At 41.1% G+C, this 22707-nt stretch overlaps 1 protein-coding gene across 4 annotated transcripts in view; it reads left to right on the top strand.

Annotated features, from left to right (window-relative positions):
- The window catches only part of marchf1 (membrane-associated ring finger (C3HC4) 1), a 398492-nt gene that overhangs the window by 164474 nt on the left and 211311 nt on the right, over window positions 1–22707 (top strand). For all 4 annotated transcript variants that reach the window (XM_052041674.1, XM_052041683.1, XM_052041691.1 and 1 more), the window contains one exon: window positions 12829–13032. In XM_052041674.1, coding sequence (XP_051897634.1) covers window positions 12934–13032 — 99 coding nt within the window. In that variant the 5' untranslated portion in view covers window positions 12829–12933. The remainder of the gene's footprint in view (window positions 1–12828; window positions 13033–22707) is intronic.

Below are 22707 nucleotides of genomic sequence, written 5' to 3'. Positions count from 1 at the left end.
GTGCCACATGCTAGTGAGGGTAGGAACAGAAAGTTAGAGCAGATGAATGTGTGGCTGAGGAACTGGTGCGGGGAGCAGGGTTTCAGGTTTCTGGATCATTGGGACTTCTTCTGGGGCAGGGGTGACCTGTACAAGAGGAACGGATTACACTTTAACAGGAGGGGAACCAATATCCTGGCAGGGAGGTTCGCTGCTGCTACCTGGGAGGGTTTAAACTAAATTGGCAGGGGATGGGAACCAGAGCCCTAGGTCACAGAGTGAAGCTAAGTTAGATGTTGTGAGCAGCAATACTGTAAGGAAGGATAGGCAGGAGCTAGGGGATATAAACAATAGGACAGATGGATTGAGATGTGTTTATTTCAATGGAAGTAGTATTAAGAGTAAAGGCGATGAACTTAGAGCATGGATCAGTACTTGGAACTGTGATGTTGTGGCAGTTACAGGGACCTGGTTGAGAGAGGGACAGGACTGGCTGCTTCATGTTCCATAGTTTTGATGTTTTAGAAGAGACAGGGAAGGAGGTAAAAGGGGGTGGGGGGTTTGCATTACTCATCAGGGACAATATCACAGCTGCACTCAGAGGGGAAGAAATGGAGGACTCAACGACTGAGTCTCTATGGGTAGGGACGCTGAGGAGCAGATATGCAGACAGATTATGGAAAGGAGCAAAAACTACAGGGTTATCATTGTGGGTGACTTCAACTTCCCCAACATAGACTGGGATCTCCTTCATGCAAAAAGGCTTAGATGCGGCAGAATTTGTTAGGTGTGTTCAAGAGGGTTTCTTGAAGCAGTATACAGATGGTCCAACTAGAGGGGAGGCAATACTGGATCTTGTACTGGGGAATGAGCCTGGCCAGGTGACTGGCATTTTAGTGAGTGAACACTTGGGAAACAGTAATCACAGCTCCTTAAGCTTTAAAATAGCTATGAATAAGGATAAGAGTGGACCTCGCAGGAAAGCATTAAATTGGGGGAGGGCAAATTATGAGGGCATCAGACAGGAGCTAGAGAGAGTTAACTAGAAAGGGTTGTTCTTGGGCAAATCCACATCTGACGTGCAGGTTGTTTAAAGACCAGCTGCACAGAGTTCAGGACTGGTTTGTTCCAGTAAGAGGGAAGGACAAGGATAGCAAGGCGTGGAAACCCTTGGATGACGAGAGAGGTAGTTAATTTAGTCAAGAAGAAGAAGAAAGCATATGTAAGGCCCAGGAAGCTGGAATAAAGCTGGGCACTTGAGGACTATAAAGGAACCAGAAGGGAACTCAAGAAGGAACTTGGGAGAGCTCGGATGGGTCATGAAAAGGATTAAAGAGAATCCCAAGGCATTCTACACATATATCGAGAGCAAGAGGATAACTCAGGGATAAAGGAGGGAGCTTGTGCTTAGAGGCAGAGGATGTGGGCGAGATCCTAAATTAGTACTTTGTGTCAGTATTTACGAGGAGAAGGATATAGAGGATAGTGAGATCAGAGTGGAACAGGCTAAGATGCTGGGGCATTTCGAGATTAGGAAGGAGGTAGTGATAGGTCTCTTGATAAACATTAAGATAGATGTCCCCAGGGCCTGATGGGATATACCCCAGGTAATTGAGAGAGGCGAGAGATGAGATTACTGGGGCCTTGACCAACATCTTTGTTCCTTCACTCACCACAAGTGTGGTGCTGGAGGACTGGCACGTAGATAACATTGTTCCTTTGTTCAAGAAGGGAATTAGGGATAATCCTGGAAATTATAGAGCAGTGAGCCTCACATCGGTGGTAGGGAAACTAATGGAGAGGATTCTTAGGTGTTGTACTTATGAGCATTTAGAGAAGCATATTCTAATTAGGGACAGTCAGCACGGCTCTGTGCAGGGCAGGTCATCTGACTGAGTCTTTATAGGAGGCGACAAAGATGATTGATGAAGATAGAATAGTGGATGTTATAGACATGGATTTTAATAAGGCATTTGACAAGATCCTGCATGGTAGGCTCATCCAGAAAATTCGGATGCATGGTATCCATGGTGACTTGGCTGATTGGATCCAAAATTGGTTTGCCCATAGAAGACAGAGGCTAGTGGTGGATGGGCTTTATTCTGGATGGAGGTCTGTGACTGGTGGTATTCTGCAGGGATCTGTACTGGGACCTCTGTTGTTTGTCATATATATATATATATATATATATATATATATATATAATTGGGATGAAAATGTGGTAGGGTGGTTGAGTAAGTTTGCAGACAACACAACCATTGGTGGCGTTGTGGATTGCATAGAAGATTGCCAAGGGATACAACGGGATATAGATCAGTTGAAGATATGGGTGGAGAAGTGGCAAATGGAGTTTAATCTGGGAAAGTGTGAGGTGCTGCACTTTGGGAGATCCAACATAAAGGGATGGTCCACAGTTAATGGCATTGATGAACAGAGGGAGCTTGGGGTCCAGGTACATGGCTCGCTAAAAGTGGCTGCACGGATTGATAGGGTGGTAAAGAAGGCATATGGCATGCTTGCCTTCATTAGTTGAGGCACTGAGTTCAAGAGCCAGGAAGTTATGTTACAGCTTTATAAAACTCTGATTAGGCCACATTTAGAGTATTGTGTTCAATTCTGGTCACCTCATTACAGGAAGGATATGGAGGCTTTGGAGATGGTGCAGAGGAGTTTACAAGGATGCTGCCTGGTTTGGAGGAGATGTGTTGTGAGAAGAGGTTGGACAAGCTTTGGCTGTTTTCTCTAGAGCAGCAGAGGCTGAAGGAAGATTTGCTAGAAGTTCATAAAATTATGTGAGGCATAGATAGAGTAGGCAGCCAGTATCTTTTTCCCAGGATTGAAATGTCTAGTACTAAAGGGCATGGTGAGAGGGGGAAAGTACAAAGGAGATGTGTGAGGCAAGTTTTTTACACAGAGAGTGTTGAGGGCCAGGAAATGCACTGCCAGGGGTGGTGAGGGAGGCAAATAGCATGGGAGTGTTTGAGAGACTCTTAGATAGGCACATAAATATGCAGTGAAGGGAGGGATATGGTCAATGTGTGGGGAAGAGGGATTAGATTCATTAGGAGTCATTGGTTTAATTAGTTTGGCAAAACATTGTGGGCCAAAGGGCCTGTCCTGTGCTGTGCTGTTCTATGTTCTATACTTCTTAAATGCCATGAGAGTGCCTGCCTCCACCACTCGCTCGAGCAGTGTGGTCCAGATTTCAACCACCCTCATAGCTCCCCTTTAAACCTCTTACTCCAGTTTCTGAACCAATGCCCTATCTTGAGACAGCTTGCTGATGTTGGAGAGGGTTCAGAGGAGATTTACGAGGATGATTCCCGGAATGAAAGGGCTTACATATGATGAGCGTTTGTCGGCTCTTGGACTGTACTCACTGGAGTACAGAAGAATGAGAGGGGACCTCATTGAAACATTTAAAATGTTGAAAGGACTGGACAGAGTAGATGTGGCCAAGCTGTTTCCCTTGGTGGGTGAGTCCAGGACCAGAGGGCACAATCTTAGGATTGGGGGTATAGGTTTAAAACAGAGATGAGGAGAAATTTCTTTAGTCAGAGGGTAGTGAATTTATGGAATTCCTTGCCACGTACAGCAGTGGAGGCTAGATCATTGGAGGTGTTTAAGGAGGAGATAGATATCTAATTAGTCAAGGTGTCAAGGGATATGTGGATAAGGCTGGAAATTGGGGTTAGAATCGTTTTTTTTTTCTCATTGACCCCCCCCCCCCCCACATTTCTCATTTCTTTTTGTTTTTTTCCCCTTTTCTTTGGAGCAGGCTCAATGGGCCGAATGGCCTACTTCTGCTCCCTTGTCTTGTGATCTTGTGATCTTGTGACAGCTTTGACCCTCATAACTTTGTATTGCTGTAGGCCCATTTCCTGGCACTGCCAGAGACAAAATTAGCCCCCATTAGGTTAGAACCAGGTGACTTGGCTTTTACATTCATGATTCATGGTGTGAGGAGTTCCTTTTATTTACATGTGCAATGGTGCCTAGTTATGTGCATTGATCAGTGTATAAATCTATTATTATATACTTTGAAGATTTTATGTAGTCTTAATACATTTGAATTAAAATGCATCTAACGTCTCAGATTTGTGCATGAAATTTCCTTTTAAAAGACTTTTAATTCTATCCCTTCACTTGAACATAATACTTTTTCACTTAAGTAGCCACTAAGTGAGAGGTGACCTTCACTGAGCGTCCCTGAGCTGAATTGACGTGATCATTTGTACACTGCCCTGTGACAATTGCCAGTTTCAGCAAAGCTGGTTTAGCAAAGTACATGTGACTGTATGGGACGAATAGCCCTAGAAATGAACAGCATGAATGTCTTCCTTGCACCTATTTTTATTGCTTTTTACTTATCCTATTTCTTTCTAAGAAGTGCTCAGAAAGGGCTTTTAGATAATTTTTCCAGTGTTGGCTATCTCATAGTGTTGCCAGGTATCAAAACCAATCATGGAGCTGATTCTTAAGTCATCAAATATAGTGCTAGCCCAATCAGGTCCTCTGCTTTCTTGTCCATCTTTCAGAGGTGGGGAAGCAAAGATATTGAGCAGCTTTCTTGGTCTGTAAGATGAAGAAAGATTAAAGTCTGCCTTTTTTTGGTATATTAGTGTGATTGAAACTATCTGTAACAAGCTTATCCATTAGAGAATGCGCATCACTGTGTTCCCAGTGGTGAAGTGGACTGGTGCCTTCCCAGCTCACCTCCCCACCCTACACCCAGATTTTGACCATTCTTTCATATGTTATGGCTTAAAATTGCATCAGAATTCATCTCACCATCCACTGTATCATCTGTTCTTCCATTTTTGAGCAACGTAAACCCATCACCCTCTCTTTCATAGTGCTGCTGAATGGCCTTCCACCTGAAACAGTAACTCCATTCCTCTTTCCACAGATGATGAATATTTCCAACATTTTCTGATTTATTTCAAATTTCAGTCTTTTTTTTGATTTTCATCGATCCATCACCATCACCTAAGCAAAGAAACAGACGTGATAAGAGATATTCATCCTTGGTTGTTTGCGGTAAAATCAGGATAGCTACAGTTGCAATTTTTCCCCTTTTTCTGAAACGGAACTGAACTTGGAAGAAGCCACTGCAATGTTAATCGTTTAGCAGAAGTGATCAATGACAGATTCCTAGTCCAAGCTCCATTCAAACACACTGTATGTAGTTACAGTCCTTTTGACCATCATATCGCTTAATCGAGAAAGTAAACCACATCTTGCTGACCCAGATCTCCTGCCCAGACTCAGAGCCCAAGGTATCTGCTTGCCCATACTCACCTGGTCCAACACAAAGACCTGACCTCATTGGCTTAAAGCAATGGAAAAGCTGATAAAGATTTATAATGGATTTTTTAAATGGCTTCAACATAAATTGACTGCATAAAAATTGAAGTAAATGATTTAAAAATAAAGAATGATTATGCATTTTTAAACATAAGTTAATAAACAAACAGCAGCTAAATCACTTATGACATATTCCTTTTAAAGAAAGGAACTTTGCATTCCACTCCATAGGCCTACAATCCCTTGAAATCACTGGGCTGTCAGATTGTGCAGCAGATCTAGCCTGGCACATGATATGGGAGGTGATACCCTGGCAAAGTGCTGAGGAACCTCATGTGGAGCCCAGTGCCAAAGTGAGCCCAAAGATTTGGTGCGCTGAATCTATCACTGCCTTCTGGGACTTTCACATATGACTGTGTATCGGTGGGACTGCCGGATTTACAGCCATTTAAATCCCTAAACACGAATAATTCCATTGGGAGGCACCAATATAAGCCAGTGAGATCTGTCCCAATGGCATTATAAAGGAGACACAAGAAAGATTGCAGATGTTGGAAATCTGGAGCAACACACATTTACAAAGGATTATAAAGGATTCCACTTTACAATAACAATGTTTAAGAGGCATTTAGACAGGCACATGAACAGGCAGGGAATGGAGGGATATAGATCATGTGCTGGCAGATGGGCTTAGTTTAATTTGACATTATGGTTGGCACGGACATCGTGGGACGAAGGGCCTGTTCCTGTGCTGTGCTGTTCTATGTAAGTGTTTTTGTTGCCAGTAGGTAAATGAGAGAAGAGAGTAATAAGTAGCAGCAAAAGATTATCATGAATCCAAGCTGATACAAGATCTCTTGGTGCTTTTTTCCAGCAGTTTAAATGTATTCTTTGACCTGGAATTGTGGGAGTAGTTTAGGAAGGTGAGTCCTTTCCCTGTCCTGCACATGCTCTTTCTATTTTTGCATGGGTGACATTGACTTAGAAAGGGAGCATTGAAAATAAGAGGTTGCATTTGTCTTGAATGACATGCTGATGACCAAAATGCCATCCTCATTTTGAAAGTGGCAATTCAGCCAGAATGGCACAAAAGACCATCCTTCAATCTCATCAGCTGACCTCGCATGATTTGAGTGACATTTTGACAGGTGACATTGCTCAATTGCATAAAGGAGGTATAGTCAACAGATTGCTTAATTATTGAGCCAATCCTCTCAGCTAAATTGGCTTGTAACTGCTGTAAAGCACAGGCAATGTGCAGCTGCTGTGAATTACCAGTGCTCTGTTGCACAATCTGCTTAGCTAACAGGCTCCATTCTATAGCATACCATATTCAACCATGTTTTGGTGCAGTAATAAAACACATTTCAAGAGCATTGATATACTTACAGGTCACAGCATTCAGTGATAATCAGGTAAGCACTGCAAGTAGAGAGAACTGGTCAAGTGCTGGGGAATGGGGTGGTGTTGCCAGAATAAAGGAGGGTAAAATAGTGTGGAGGTCATGGGATGGTGGGAGTGGGAATGGTGTTGAAGGATGGAGGCATGAATCTAGTAGGAAAGGCCTGAGCTGTGCCTGGTAGCCACTAATCTTGGAAAAACATGCTACATCTTGTTACCCAGGAAGGAATTCTTTTAGAAATTGTTTTTTTTATTTCCTAGTATTTGTGGTGCTACAGAATCAAGAGTATGATTGACAAAAAACTGCCTGGTGCTTTGCTGTATTTTCAAATATGATCCTTTAACAGGTGCTGGATTATAGGGAACATATTCACTGTATCTAACTCCTGCCATAGGTCTGTAACTCCTGTTATATGTCTAATAAAATTTGCAGCAGAAACTAAAATGGGAGAATTTGGCACAGCCCCATTCCACAGCTATCAGGTAAAGTTATTTCTCATTTTATCATTGAGAAAGCAGGTCAACTATCTTGTCAACTTTCTGTAGGCTGGAACATGCCATCTTCTACCCTTTTATGTTTTATCCCCTGCAATTTAGACATTCCTTAGTCATGTGGCATTCATGGATTCCACAGTGGTAATCAGCTTAATTTCAACTATTAATTCCACGGCTAAAGTAAAGACTGCCTTACTGTTTATTGCACCATGAAGAGTGTGGAAAATGTATTCAGGAAGATATTGTCTTTACATGTTTGAAACTCGTTATATTTTCTGGCATATAAATATTTCATTCTGTTTCAAAACCTGGCTTATGTTCCAGATGTGTGTGTTTGTGTCTCCTCCAGAACTCTCTGTCTCTGTTGCTGTCTGTCTCTCTTCCTCTTTCTCCCTCTCTCTGTTTTTTTGCTGTAATAAAACACACTTCAAGATCATTTTAATGGGTCGCTGCATTCAGTAATAATTATGTAGGTACTGGGAGTAGAAGGAGGAATTTAAATGTCAGCGGCGAGGTGGCATTGCCCAGAATAAGAGAGGCTAAAATTGCACGGAAGCCATAAGAGACCAATTATCAATTTCTGTAGGCTGGAACAGCAGGAATTCCCTTTTGAGTTCCATTGTGAAAATACAGGTCCCCTGCCCAAGACACCCCCCCCCCCCCTTGCTTAACTCCCCACTCAATGGGAAATCTTCTCCTGGAGTTCTTCAGTGGGCTTACCTTGTGCAGGAGGCTATTTTTACTGTCCCTGAATCCTGGCTTACTCCTGCCGGAATTACTGCTCCTGCCTGCCAGCCAGGCAGTGATTCTTACTGAAATTGGGCAGGAGCATGGTCTTGAAACATAAACGTCTACAGTCCTCACTGTGTAAGCTATTCATTCATCCTAACCTTGTCTACTCCCTGTGCTAGTTACCAAGTACTCTGCTGTCGTAGTTTAAAATCAAGGCTACTGAGATATAATAAGCCTCATTTTAAGTGTGGAGAGTGACTTAGTGCATCAAGCAGATTTTGGATTAGCAATGTTTACTGAAGCTTTAACTGATTGGTCATGGAGGTATATATTTTAGAAAAATGAAAATGACAGTATAAAACATTCCTACAGATGGATCCTGACAGGTGAGAGCCAGCGTTAATTTTACTGTAAGTAAATAAATGCCAGTATAATATCTTTAAAACATTCTGGTGTGTGAAGATTTTACAGCCTCTTTTTCAGTGCTCTGTATGACACCTGAGCTTTAATGTTGAAAGGACTTGAATAGCTTTACTGTCTAGCTACTACTCCTCCCCGTGCAATTGCAAAACTAATTTCAATGCCGGATACAAATGATGTTGATTTTTATTTGCAAGCACAGTTAATCCAGTTATGCCTTGTGTGCTGAGGAGATTAGCATCATTTGCCTGTTAATTTATTGTTTTTATTCATTCTCTCTCTGCACGATATGTATGCTGTTTCAAATTTATCGTGATTTTTATATTTGAATGCTCTGTTTTGCTATATTTTATGTTTGATTAGTTTTATTTTAAATTTAAGTCGATCATCTTTCTATTTTGGATCTTAATCTGCTCCAGATAATATGGTTGATCCTGGCCTGATAGAACAGTTGTTTTCTGGAACTAAGTTTTTATCTAGAAGTTTCCTTCCTCCCTCCCCTAGCTCCTTAACCTTTTAACTTCTTTATGCCATAGAGATGATGTTGAAACTAGTAGTTCATTCTCCTTCACTACATCTATGCCATAACTTCAATGGGGACTGCACCAGAGAGGTAGAAATTCAGCCTGATGCCTGGATATGTCTATTATGGAAACTTAGACAAGATGAGGTATAAGAAGGAGCAGGGCTAGGGTGGAAATTCCCAGTACTGTGTCTTTGGGCTCATTGGTTAGAGGGCACTTTGTGGAATATCTTTTCTCACCAAGCTGTCAATTAGCAGTTAAGCATTGATTCAATGGGTGCCCACTCATGAGTTGCTCAGGATCCAAGAAGTATTGTTTTTCTTCTGATTGGCTCTCTCCAATTTTAATATCCATAAGACATCCCTTAATTTACTGGTCCACATAGATATCTATGAGTTCCTTTATAACTATAATAATATTTTATAATGTATAATTCCTTTATATTTATTTTGAAGGAACTCATAGATATCTATGTGGGCCAGTAAATTGTCTTTTTGTGTGGTTCTGGGACCTTCCCTGCCACCACAATCCTACAATCAATATCATCATGTTTGCTATCACACAGGTTTCCAAACCCATTTTTTATTAAATAATTAAATTACCTATATTCTCAGTTGAATAATTTGAAGGCAGACTCTTACAATGAACTATTCCTTTGAGAAACTGTAGAAGGAGGATTGTTTATTGTTGCTCTTATTTCTTTGAATAATTTCCTTATTATTTTATTAGATTTCAATGTACTGTCAGAGTTATTGAAGGATTTGGGCTGATAGCAATTCAGAACTTGGAGGGGATGAAGTTGGTGATACAGAGAACAAGGACAAAGAATCAGATTTGACATTAGTTTCCCACAGCTGATGGGGTGATTGAAGGTCCAATGGGAAATAACAACAATTAAAGAGAGTCAATCAGAGCAGATTAATGGTTATCCCCAGGTTATGATTGGGTTCTTTTCTTTGCCGACATCTGTCAATGGATTTTGTCCATGTCAGGAAAAACAACAAAGTCACTTCATACAGTAACCATACCTCCACAAATTGTAATGAATGGTGTCGATGAGGAGTTAAGCATCAACATCATTCATTACAACTAACCTGAACATTGCCTGCCCCTGCCTAATTACAATGGTACAGAATCAGGATGTATCACGTTCAATGGCTGGTTTCGATAGGCTTGAGGTGTCAGTGACTGTTAGACTGTTTAGTAGGGTATTATTGTGCAAGTATCAATAGAAGTGATTGCTTGTCATTTTCCAAAGCAACACTCTTAAGTGGCCTCTCGTGGTGAAACTGGCAGCCTGTGTTCTTTAGAGGCAATGGTGTCTGATCACTATGGGGAGGTTACACATAAGCAGGTTTTATTTCAAGACTGGTTCTCGTTTCAATTTAATAATATTTATGGGAGACTGATCGTAAGTGCGGGTGTCTATAAGTCAGGTGTTCGTAACCTGGGGAGGGCCTGTACTTACAAGAGACAATTAACTTACCACTAGAGGACCGGAGCCTGATCCTCATCCTTGACTGACATTCTGACCTTATGGAACAAATCTTCCACTGAAATGCACCCAGAATTATGAATCCATAACGGCCATTCCTGAGAGGCTGAACGCAGCCTTGCACTCGGGGTGTCTGCCCCAGGATACTCAGGCTACACAGGAGGATTAGAGCCTAGTAGTGCAGTGGCAGCTTCTGCAGATTTCAGTGTTCAGGCCAGAAAGGCCTGCCTACTCAACATGCTCTAAGTTACACCTTGTGCACATACACTGGTTCCACTAAAATGAATGGGAAAGTTCAGCAGTCCGGGAAAAAAAAAATTGTTCTTAGGAGCTGGTGATTTACTGTGTGTGTGTGTGTGTGTTTAAATACCACTTTAAAAATTTTTAATTTTTTCATTTTTAATCGGTCCCAAGTGATTTTGAATCTTTGCAGATGTCAGCCATTCACAAACATTTAACAACAGTGAGCCAGGGGTGGGATTCGGGGGTGTTGGCCTCACTGGCTGTCAGTGCTATTAGTACAGTTGGCCATTTGCATTATAAGATAAGATATCTTTATTAGTCACATGTACATCGAAACACAGTGAAATACATCTTTTGCGTAGAGTGTTCTGGGGGCAGCCTGCAAGTGCTGCCACGATTCTGGTGCCAACATAGCATGCCCACAACTTCCTAACCTGTACATCTTTGGAATGTGGGAGGAAACCGGAACACCCGGAGGAAAACCACACAGACATAGGGAGAATGTACAAACTTCTTACAGGCAGCCCTGGGCCAGATCGAAGTGCTGGGAGCCAGGTGTCCAGCAGAAAGCTACACCAGTGATCTTCCTGGAAGAAACTTTATTGGCTTAGCACCCAATAACCTTTGGGGAAGTAGATGATCTGCCCCAATATCTTTGTTGTTTGCATATTCACTTGTGCTCTTTTCATCTCTAGACTTGATTATTTCAATACTCTTTTGCCTGCTCTCTGGCATTCTACCTGTTGTTAATGTGTGGTCATACAAAACTCTTCCTTACAAGTACAAGTAAGCTTAGTCATTATCCCTTTGCTTATGACTCTCATTGGAGGTGGGCAGACACCTAGATGAGCACATGAATTGCCAGGGCCTTGAAGACTACCAGCCAAGTGCTGGTAAATGGGATTAGTGCAGGTAAGTGTTTGATGATTGACATGGATGTGGTGGGCCAAAGGGTTAGTTTCCGTACTGTATGACTCTATGGTTCTGTGACCCTATGAAACTGGTTCTTTGTAAAGCAACAGGTCAGTTGTAAAATTCTTCTCTGTATTTTCATGTTTCTCCATTGTCTCACCCAACCCTGTAGTGGCAATCTCCTCCAGCTTTGCAATCTCCTGTATTCTCCAGTTCTGCCCTCTCGTACATTCTCATGGTTGGCGGTCATGCTTTCGGCTGCCAGGATCCTAATCCATTTCCAAAGTCTATCTACCTCTTTTTCTTCCTTTTATGCAGCACTCAAAACTTACCTATGATCATGCTCTTTTTCTTCTCCTGTAATAGGTTGATCAATATCATATGTTTTTGAACATTGTGTTTCTTTCAATGATGTTGCTATGTTAAATGCAATACGTAAATGCAGGTTGCTGTAGATGTCTCTACCAGGGTGCTTCCTTCTCGAGACTGGAAAAACTGACAGGGTCGATCCTGTGGAGGAAGAGCCATTTATAAAGTGGCAAAAAGAGATTATGTCGCAGTTTGTGGAATGGGTTGAAGTTAATAATGGCACAACCTATTTTAGAAATTGAAGCATCAGTCATCAGTTGGCACTGCATTGCAGAAATGATCAAGGGCAGCTTAAATTTTTATTAAGTGAACATTTGTTCAGTAGGCCATGCATAGGTAATGAGTACTTAAGGGCTTATCTCTGATTCCTTTTTACTTCACGCTCATTCAGTGCCACATCTTAGCGCAGTCAGGCCATTCCCATCACAATGACCTAAAGCAGATTAAATGCATGGACTAGTCAGCAGGCTGTGTGTGCTTCTCCAGAAGGATGGGATTTTTCTAAAATGGGACACTAAGCCTTTCTGCCTTCTGCCTATTTACCCAGTCAGCATGTTGCTACATCTCCAACCACTTGGAAAACTCGGGGGGGAATCAGTTGAGCGGCAGCAGCCACTGAGAATGTAGGAGTTTTTTTTCCATTAATGGAAGTATATTCTAATAGCTGCCTGAGAGACCTAGTTTCCCTCTGTTTCCATGGCAGTTAGTAGAAGCCGTAGAAATCGAATTGGCTTATAAGATGCACCATGGGACTCCAATGGCTGAGTGGTCGATTTATGACTTGAGCCAAATTCAGCTCCATTTGGTTAGAATTCAGGGAATCAGGATTTGTTGAATGTCGTGTCTGGTGTGTTAAATATTGGAAGAGAAATAATCATGGGACATCAGTGTACAGCCTTCGATGTGTGGAGAAAAGTATGTTATATCCAGGTATATTTGATTTATTCACAGAATGAAGCCTAACAGAAATAAGATGTGAACAATGATGCAGATGATTTAGCTGGGGTTATAAAGCATCCATCAAACCTGGTATCTATCAGTAGCCTCAGCAGTAACATGCCACTGCAGCAGATCTCAGTCGTCCCAGCAAGGGAAACCTCTAGTAATGGAAGAAGCTCAACAGGCAGAAACAAAGAGAAGAACAAGGATATGGAGGTAAGATTAAGGATTGATTTAATTGTATTGGATACTTAAACTTGATAGCTAATTTTGCTTGATCTGTATTGGAGCCTATGATGTATAGATTTAAAATGAACTCATATGCTTGCAAACATTCTTCGTGTAACAAGTGGGTTTTAAGATTGAGTGATTATGTTTAAATCTTCACCAGTGCTCCAATTACACTTGTGGATACCTGCTCTTTGAATAGCATAGGTAGACAGCACTGAGTTTTTTCTGTCTACTTATACTGTTCCCAAGCCAGTGGCAGGTTGAAAATTTCATAGAAATTACAAAATGCATGCAAGTCACGTCACCAAATGTGTCAATGTTGATTGGAAAGCGAACAAAACTGCAGGTGCTGAATATTTGAAATAAAAGCAGAAAAGGCTGGAGAAATTCAGCAGATCAAGCAGCATCTGTGGAGGGAGAAGCAGAATTAACATTTCAGATTGTTCACATTTCCATAGAACAATACGGCACAATACAGGCCCTTTGGCCCACCATGTTGTACCGCCCTTCAAACCACACCTAAGACTATCTAACCCCTTCCTCCCACATATCCCTCTATCTTAAATTCCTCCATTCGAACTCAAAGTGAGAAAACAGGCATGTTTTAAATTATAGAGGGGGAGAGGTGGAGAGAACAAAGGAGTGTCGGTGATTGGGTGGAGATCTAGATTGTCCAGATGATCCAGTTGTTGTTGATGCCATCTGAGAGGGGGTGGTGAATGCTTGTTAATCATCGCTGATCTGCATGGAAAAGTTTAAGTAAAGGAAAATGAATGAGAAAATAACAATGTTGGAACTAGGATATACAGAACACAGGAATTTCTGGAAATCTGAAATGAAAGTGAATTCTAGAAATACTCAGCCGATCAGGCAGCAACTGTGGAGAGAGGAAACCAAGTTAAAGTTACAGCTGGATGACTGAATATCAGAATTGATCTGTTTTGATACAAATTGGAAAGGTTAGTTACCTGAAATTGTTGAGTGTCAAAGGCTACAGTGTTCCAAGTTGAAAGATATGATGCTGTTCCTCAAGTTTACTTTGGGCTGTGTTGGAACGTTTATGAGAGGCTAAAGACAGAGAAGTCAGATGGTACTGGGAAGGAGAATTAAAGTGACAAGGTGACTGGAAGTTTAAGGTGACTTTTGCAGATTGAATGGTGGTGTTCTACAAAGCGGTCACCGAATCTCTGTTTGATTTCTTCAGTGTAGAAGAGACCATTTTGTGAGCACCAAAGGCAATGCACTAAAATTGCTACTTAATCCAGATGGACTGCTTGTGTCTCTGGATAGTGGGGAGGGAAGTGATAAAAGGCCAAGTGTTTTGTTTCCTGAGTTATGTGGAAAAATGCAATGAGAAGGGGAGTGATCGGTGGAGATAGTAAAGAGAACCAGAGAATCACAGAGGGAATGCTGAAAGGGGAGGGGAAGGGATGTTTCTTTTTGCTGAAGCTGGTGGAAGTTACGGGAGGATGATCAGTTGAATCTGGAGGCTGATGGGATGGAAGATGAGGACATGGGGAAACCCTTTCCTTGCTCTGGGTGAGAGCAAAAGTGTGGGAAATAAAATAAGAGGTCCTGTCAATATGACAGAGTAGGGAAGCCATGATTAAGGACTATCTCAGAAGCACTTGTAATCAAACAACGTAGTTTTGAAATTTTCAATTTTATAGAATGAAATATTGCCTTGGTGCTGATGTAGTTATACTGAAGGCTGCACAGAGTGATTTTAAGATGACTCTGACCATGATCTCTGCTTGAGTCATGAACGTTTGAAGAATTAGAGAATATTGGAAGTTCAAAGATGGTCAAACAGATATCCTGAGATTTTTGAATGTTTCAATTTTAAGGTGTAGAATGTTGGCTATGGGCACTGGTTGTAGTTATCCTGATGTCCACACAACATCTAATGCAGAAGATTGAGGAGACCCCACTAGAGTCCAAATCAGAGGCGGAAACTATATGTGCACTTTGGGGGTAATTTAAATCCTCAAAAGTGGTTGAACTGAATCCAATTCTGGTCTGACCACAACCAGTTTTAAAAGATATGAAAGGATGGGGGTAGGCATCCAAACTAACGTCAGGAGGCAGGTCCATCATTTGAAATGTTTAAACAAAGAATGAGCCTTTAATTTTGTATTGTCTTCATGTCAATCATTTAGGTCAATAAAAGGGACTGAAGGGCTGGATACATGAGGTTAGTGTCTTTACAACACATCTTGTGAGCCTGGTGGAGCAGGATTATTCCCCACTCAGGTCAACAAGCTAACCTGCACCCAGCTCCACCATCTCAACCTCCCCTGAGCTCCTTCTCATAGTCTCCGCCTTGTAATTTGCTGTCTTCATTAACCCAAGTTATGGCTTTGTGCCACTTGTCCAACAGGCCGACAGACCCTCAGGAAAGAAACAATGAAAAAAAATTGAAATACGTTTTGGAATTGAATTCCAGTAAACCAATACTTCCAATTTCTTAACTAGAGCTTCTATTTCTGTAGCTCATAATTCTTGCATTTCAGTGTACGTGAGCCACATTAAGATGGTGCAAAATAGGCAGTGTAATTGCAGTTTAAGGAAGTCACTCTGGCTCATGCTTTTGTATGAATACCAATCAATTATGCCAGCTTTCCTCTGTACAATCTTACTTTGGGTATTAAGTCATACATTTGATTTGTTGATATAGTGCTGTGGTGAACTAAGGTGAAATGAGACTCGTGGAGTATAAATTCCTTGACTTGTTGAACTGACTGTATATTTCCATGCTGTAAATTCTGGGTAATTTTAAATATGTTTCAGTTGCATTTAGTTTTGAGACTTTATATAACTATAAAGTAACATTTCCTGCTATAATTTTTCCCCCTATAATGAATGTAATCAAACTGCCTGTTCTGTAGAGTTTAAACATGAACAAGGTACAGTTTCAAAACTTCATAAGGAGAAAAATAGTTATAAATTTAAAGGATAAAAGATCAAGTAATTGGCAGTTCATGAGTCATAAGTATCATTAAATATGGTAAAATGAGAAACTTGATGCCCAGTTTATTTTCTTGCAGCTATTTTGGAAGTTCCAGAGTTCCAGAGACCCTGGTTTGATTCTGAGCTTGGGTTCATCTGGAGTTTGCACATTCTCCCTGTGACTGTGTGGGTTTCCTCCCATATGCCAAAGACATGCTGGTTAGTAGATTAATCAGCTTCTATATATTGCCCCTGGAGTAGGTGAGTGGTGGGAGAATCGGAGGGAGTTCTTGGGTATGTGAGAGGAAAAAGTGGGATTTAGAGTTGGAGTAATGTAAATAGATTCTTAATGGTCGGCATGGACTCGGTGGGTGTTTCCGTTATGTATGATTCTATGACCATAAATTAAGTTGCTTTAAAAAAAAAAATGAGAAAATAGCTATAAATAAGAAAAAGAAAAACTGAAAAGTCAAGAGATCAACATTTAGAAATACCTTGGTTCCTTCATTGAAAAGAATTTTTGAAAAGTTAACAGACACACAAAACTTGGTATGTAATTGAAGAGTTAGTATTCAAAGGTGATGAAAGTGTAGAATGACAAAGTTGTGTATAGAAGGAACTTGATATGGTGGCATCTATACGTTGTAATCTGATTCTGAAACTCAGTTCCATGATTGATGCATAGCAAAGACTTCAAATTTTGATAGATTATTCAGCAATGTAGTAAATTGCTAAATTCAGAACTAAATTCAGAAACTAAGTTCCTGAATCTCAACAAAGAAAAATATAATGGTATGAAGCATGAATAGGCATTGATAGATTGGGGAACTTTACAAAATGGGTTGACGGTGGATAGACAATGGTGATTAGTGTCTGAAACCAAAGCACATGGGATTGCGGAAAATATAATGAAATGGACTGAGAATTGGTTAACAGACAGGAAATGGAGAGTAGAGCAAATGTATGATATTTAAAGAATGTATACATAAATTGCATAAATTATTCATTCATGTCTGGCACAAAAAAGTCAGGAAAGAGGGCTCAACCAGGCTTATGCAGAAAATTAAGGATAGTATTCAATCCAAGGAGCATTGCCAGAATAAGCAGCAGACCTGAGGATTACAATTCAGGTGGCGGGGTGGTGGAACAAAAAGATTGATTATAAAGGGGAAGGCAGAGAATGAGAGTAAGCCTGCAGGAACATCAAATCTGACTGTAAAAGCTTTTATAAATATGTGAAGAGAAAAAGGTAAATGGAGTCAAATACAGGGTCACCTACTCAACGATCAGAGTCAGGTAAAATTACATTCGGAACAAAGAAATGGCAGGACATTTAAATACATACTTTGGTTTTGTCTTCACAAAGAGGGATACAAAAAACCTCTCAGATGTGTGAGGATCTAGTGAAAGGAAGGAACTGATGGAAATCATTATTGGTAAAGAACTAGTGCTAGAGGGTTAAAAGCTGATAAATCCCCAGGATATGATAATCTACATCCCACTGTGCTACAGAAAGTTGTCCTGGAAACAGTGGATGCATTGGTAGTCACATTCCTACACTCTTTGGACTCTGGAACAGATCCCACAGATTAGGGAATGGAAAATGTAGCCTCACTATTTGAAATAGGAAGAAGAGGTAAAACAGTGAGTTATGGACTGGTAAGCTTAACATAAGTAGTGGGGAGAACATTAAAATTATCTTAAAACACTGCAATAATAGAATACTTGGAAAGCATTAACAAGATTGGATGTATGAAAGAGAAATCGAGCTTTTCAAATCTACTGAAGTTTTTTTTTGAGGATGTAACTAGTGTAATAAATAAGGAAGAACCAGCTGATGTGATTATATTTGGACTTTCAACAGGCTTTTGATAAGGTCCCACATAAGATATTAATGTATGAGATGATGGGGTTGTATATACTGGCATGGGCTGGGAATTGGTGGATAGGTAGGAAATGATAATAGAATTAATAGATCATTTTTTGTGTGGCAGGCTGTGATTAGTGGGGTGCTGCATGGATCAGTGTTTGAGGCCCAACTACTTACAATGATTTAAATGAGAAAAGTAAAACCCAAAATCTCCAGGTTTGTAGACAGAATGCTTGTGGGAGGGGAGGGGGCAGGGGGAGTGTGAGTATGAGCTGTGAGGGGGATGCAGAGAGGTTCCATTGTGATTTCAACTAGTTGGGTAAGTGGCCAAATGCATGGCAGATGCAGCTTAATGTGGATATGTGTGAGGTTAACTGCTTTGGTTTGAAAGACAGAAAGGCAGATTGTTACCTGAGTAGTGTCTAATTGGGAAAAGGAAAGGTGCAGCATGATCTAGTGTGTGGCCTTGTGCACCAGCTGCCGAAAGTCAAATGTCCCTGTGCAGTAGTAAGTAATTAGGAAGGCGGATGGTATGTTGGCATTCATTGCAAGACAATTTGAACAGGGAGCTAGGATGTCTTGCTGCAGCTGTGCCATTCCTTGCTAAGATGCCATCTGAAATGTTGGTGCAGTTTTGGTAATTTTGAGGAAAGATATCTTGCTATAGAGGGAGTGCAACAAAGGTTTAGCGGATTGATTCCTGGGGCAGCAGGGTTGAGGAACGAGGAGAGATTGAGTCAATTAGGCTTAATTTACTGGAGGGTAGAACAATAGGAGGCGATCTCATTGAAACCTATGGAATTCTAACAGGGCTAGACAGACTAGACTCTCTGCCTGGCTGGAAAGGTTTAGAAGGAAATAGGCCAAACATGGGCAAATGGGACTCGTTTGGATGGGCATTTGGTCGGCAAGGACCAATTGGGCCGAAGGGCCTGTCTCCATGCTGTATGACTCTAAGACTTCATGAAGTCATTAAATATATTTAAGGAAGATGTATGGCAGAGAGATTTCTTAATTCTAAAAGGCTAAAGGGATTAGGGGAACAGGGTACTGAAGTGGATGAGCAGGTTGAATGGTGGAGTAGATCTGAAGGACCGAATCGTCTCCTATTTGCGATGTTTCCGTGCTGATACCCAAATTTCAGTGGTTACAGCAAAACAATTGACACATCCAATCCAAAATATTCACAATCAATCTTTTATGTTGACAATTTTCTCAGATTTAGTATTGTGCAACTTTTCTATTAAATGTAACCATTTATCACCACCTGAAGAAATTATTTAGTATTATTCAAACTTTACTGCCCTCAGAGAGGCAATGTTTTGACATACATCATGCCTCATGGGCAATATAGTATTCTGTATTATGCAGTGTCATTTCACAGTGCAGAATAAATCTCCATAATCATATTTGGATGATGTGCGACTATTGTGTGTGCCTGAATTTCATAAGGCTGTCCTGGAGGAAAGGATTTTGCATATTGCAATAAAGGGAAGAATATCAGAGCAGCTCCATCCCTTCCTCTGAGGGCTGCAGAATCATTTTCTCAAATAAACTTTGCAACACAATGTCAAAAATTGTTCTGAATACATCTCGTCCTGTAAAACCAGGCATGCATAAAGCAGGAAGAGTTATTTCCTTCTCCGCAAAATGCCTGATGTGCTAATCTCCACTAAGCTGGATGGTACATTGTCCATCCAAAGATATGACAGTTCCAATTGATTGGACACTGGTGCTATGTGATGTATCAGTGCAGCATTAGTTTCAGGAGACCACGAGACCAATGCCTGCACATGTAAGGTAGTATAACAAGTTCAGATTAAAAGGAAAGATCCTCCTGAGCCAGCACCCATGTGCACTCAATTACTTGGGGGCAACAAATACCAGAAAACTGAGCTAGTGAGAGTCGATGTCTCTGAAAGAACCCCACTGTGACCCTTGCATTTAAATTAATGTGATTCAAATTGGTCAGATAGCAATACAGATCAACTGCACCAAGCTGATGTGAAGCAAATGACTACTGACTGATTATGACTGTGTGAATCAGATTCAACCCAGACTGCAGTAGCTGATAGCAACAACAACTGATCCCGTCATTTTTTTGCTGCCTATGTTAAGGTCTTGCTTTAAATGGTAACAGGTAAATGTGTTACTGTTTGTGATATTGGGACAGAACCTGCTAGACAATGCCAACAGCTTCATGTTGAACTGCCAGTGTTTGACCAAAGGTACCACCGAGTTCAAGAACCTTGTGCTGATGATTCCCTGACTGTGCTCTGACATTGGACTCCTCACGGAGAGTATCGGTGAAGAGTAACCTTGAACATTTACTTTGTGGAATTTGCCCACTGAATCTGATGCAGACACAGTGAATCTACTCACTTGAAAAGACAGGAATGACTGCCAGGGTCTGATGTAAATATAAGATAATTTATATTTGTATTAATTGAGTCTTTAATTATTTTAATAGCTCAGAATTGTTTTTAAATGTTTTCACTTTGTATGTTTAAGAGTCTTTATAGCAACATGGAATGATACCAGATGGAAATAAACTCGTTATCCCATCTAGCCTGTGCTGACCATCAAGCATCTATTTACACTAATCATACTAATCTCATACTAATGGAATTGAACTTGGACAAGTATGAAGTGTTGCATTTTCGTAAGCTAAACCAGGGCAGGACTTGTATCCTGGGGAGTATTGTAGAACAGAATGACCAAGGGGTATAAGTACATAGGTCTCTGAAAGTGTTGACATAGGCAGACAGGATAGTGAACAAGGCACTTGGCACACTTGTCTTCATAGGTCAGGGCATTAAGTACAAGAGTTGGGACATTATGTTACAACTGTACAAGACATTGGTGAGACTACCCTTGCAGTATTGTATACAGCTCCAGTTGTCTAGCTATAGGAACGATATCATTAAGCTGGAATGGTGCAGAAAAGATTCATAAAGATGTTACTGGACTGGTGAGCTTGATTATAAGGAGAGACTGGATAGGCTGAGGCTTTTTCCCTGGAGCATAGGAGGCTGAGGGGTGAACTTATGATAAAATTATGAGGGGCATAAGTAGGGTGAATGGATAGAAAAGTCTAAAACTAGAGGCCATATATATATATAAGGTGGGAGGGGAAAGATTTAGAGGGGACCTGAGGGGTAACTTTTTCACACTGACAGTGATGGGTATGTGGAACGAGCTGCCAGCGGGAGTGGTTTAAGTGGATACAACTACAGTATTTAAAAGACATTTTGACAAGTACGTAGAAAGGAAAAGTTTAGAGGGATATGGCCCAAATGCAGACAAATGGAACTAGCTCAGGTAGGCAACTTGGTTGGTATGAATGAGTTGAGCTGAAGGGTCTGCTTCTATGCTGTCTCTCTGACTCAATGACTAATCCCAAGATTGTTTTGTTTTCTCCACATTCCCTCCCAGATTCTCCCATACACTAGGGGCAACTTACAGTTAACCTATCAACATGCATGCCTTTGCAATGTGGAGGGAGGCAGAGCACATGGGGGAAACCTACAGGGTCACAGAGGAGACATGGAAACTCCACTCAAACAGGACTGGAGGTCACAATTAACCCAGCTTATTGGAGCTGTGAGGCGACAGCTCTACTAGCCACACCAGTGTGCCACACTTTTTTTTTGACTTTTTATTTCTTTCATTAATCTTTTTTAAGGTTTTTTAATATTGTTGAATGTTTCAGAACTTTTTGGACATTCAGAAACACTCACTACAATTTCTTGATTTGACAGTTAGCTAAGCAGGGGAGTATAGTATGGATAACTGTTAGCGTTTTGTTCATTTGTTGCATGGGGGGGGCTGTTCAAATCCCTCCTCACCTGACAACATTAGGTCATGCAAGGCTCAAGGTGTTGCTACCTTGCAGGGCCACAGCACTTTGGGTTAGGGCAGCTTGAAGCAGCACGTGGACACCAGCCATTCTGGAAGGGTAATGATGTACTTCTATAGATGAATGGCAAACTTGGTTGGATTGCTATTGTTCCCAAGTTCCAGCTAACTGGTAACCAAACCCAGGAAAGATATTTATAGCTTCTTGGGAGATGCTGAGAAAGTTACAGACACTGTGGGCCTTTGGAAATATTTCCTTTCAGTTCTCATGCATTTATTAAATATACCCACAGAAAACTGATATTCAGACTCTCAGTTGCCCCTCTGTGTATATAGATTTGACATTCCAAATGTTATAATGAAACAATGACCAAAAATATAAGGCAATTTCACGGTAGTGAGTCAGTGGATATCAAAGAGATGAACCTTGCAGAAGTTCACGGCTTGGCAGAGGCGTGGGGGATGGGCATGTGAGTGCTGTCAATAGTGGTTGTGAAACAGGTTGCAGGGGATAGCTGGGAAAGGCAAATCACCAGCTGCTAAACAGCAAGAATTTTTGCACTTTTAGGATTCAAATTTTGTATTTTCTGGGAAGGGAATGGTGTTTGGACATGCTAATGTGTGTGTGGGAGGCAATTGATGCATTCCCCATTGGGTATTCTGTTCAAATCTTCAAATTTTGCATATTTGTTTTTACCACTGTTTCATATTTTTTCCATATTTCCTTACCTCATAAAAGAAGGCCTTTTGGCCCATCTAGTTATGCTGGCTCACAAAGCAATCTTATCCCCCGCCTAAATTTCCCTGTAACCTGTTCTCTCCACATTCCCATCACTTGTCCCTGAATTCTCCCACTCAACTACTCATTAGGGGCAAGTTGCAGTGGCCAATTAGCCTATAAACCCTTACTTCTTCTGGATGGAGTTGGAGACTGGAGCATCCAGGTGAAACCTACCCATTGGGGAGAATGTGCAAAGTCCACG

Source organism: Pristis pectinata, chromosome 2, assembly GCF_009764475.1.
Source record: "Pristis pectinata isolate sPriPec2 chromosome 2, sPriPec2.1.pri, whole genome shotgun sequence".
Lineage (NCBI taxonomy): Eukaryota > Metazoa > Chordata > Chondrichthyes > Rhinopristiformes > Pristidae > Pristis > Pristis pectinata.
The sequence above is the reverse complement of the archived record's forward strand: the minus strand, read 5'-3'. Positions and strand labels throughout refer to the sequence as shown.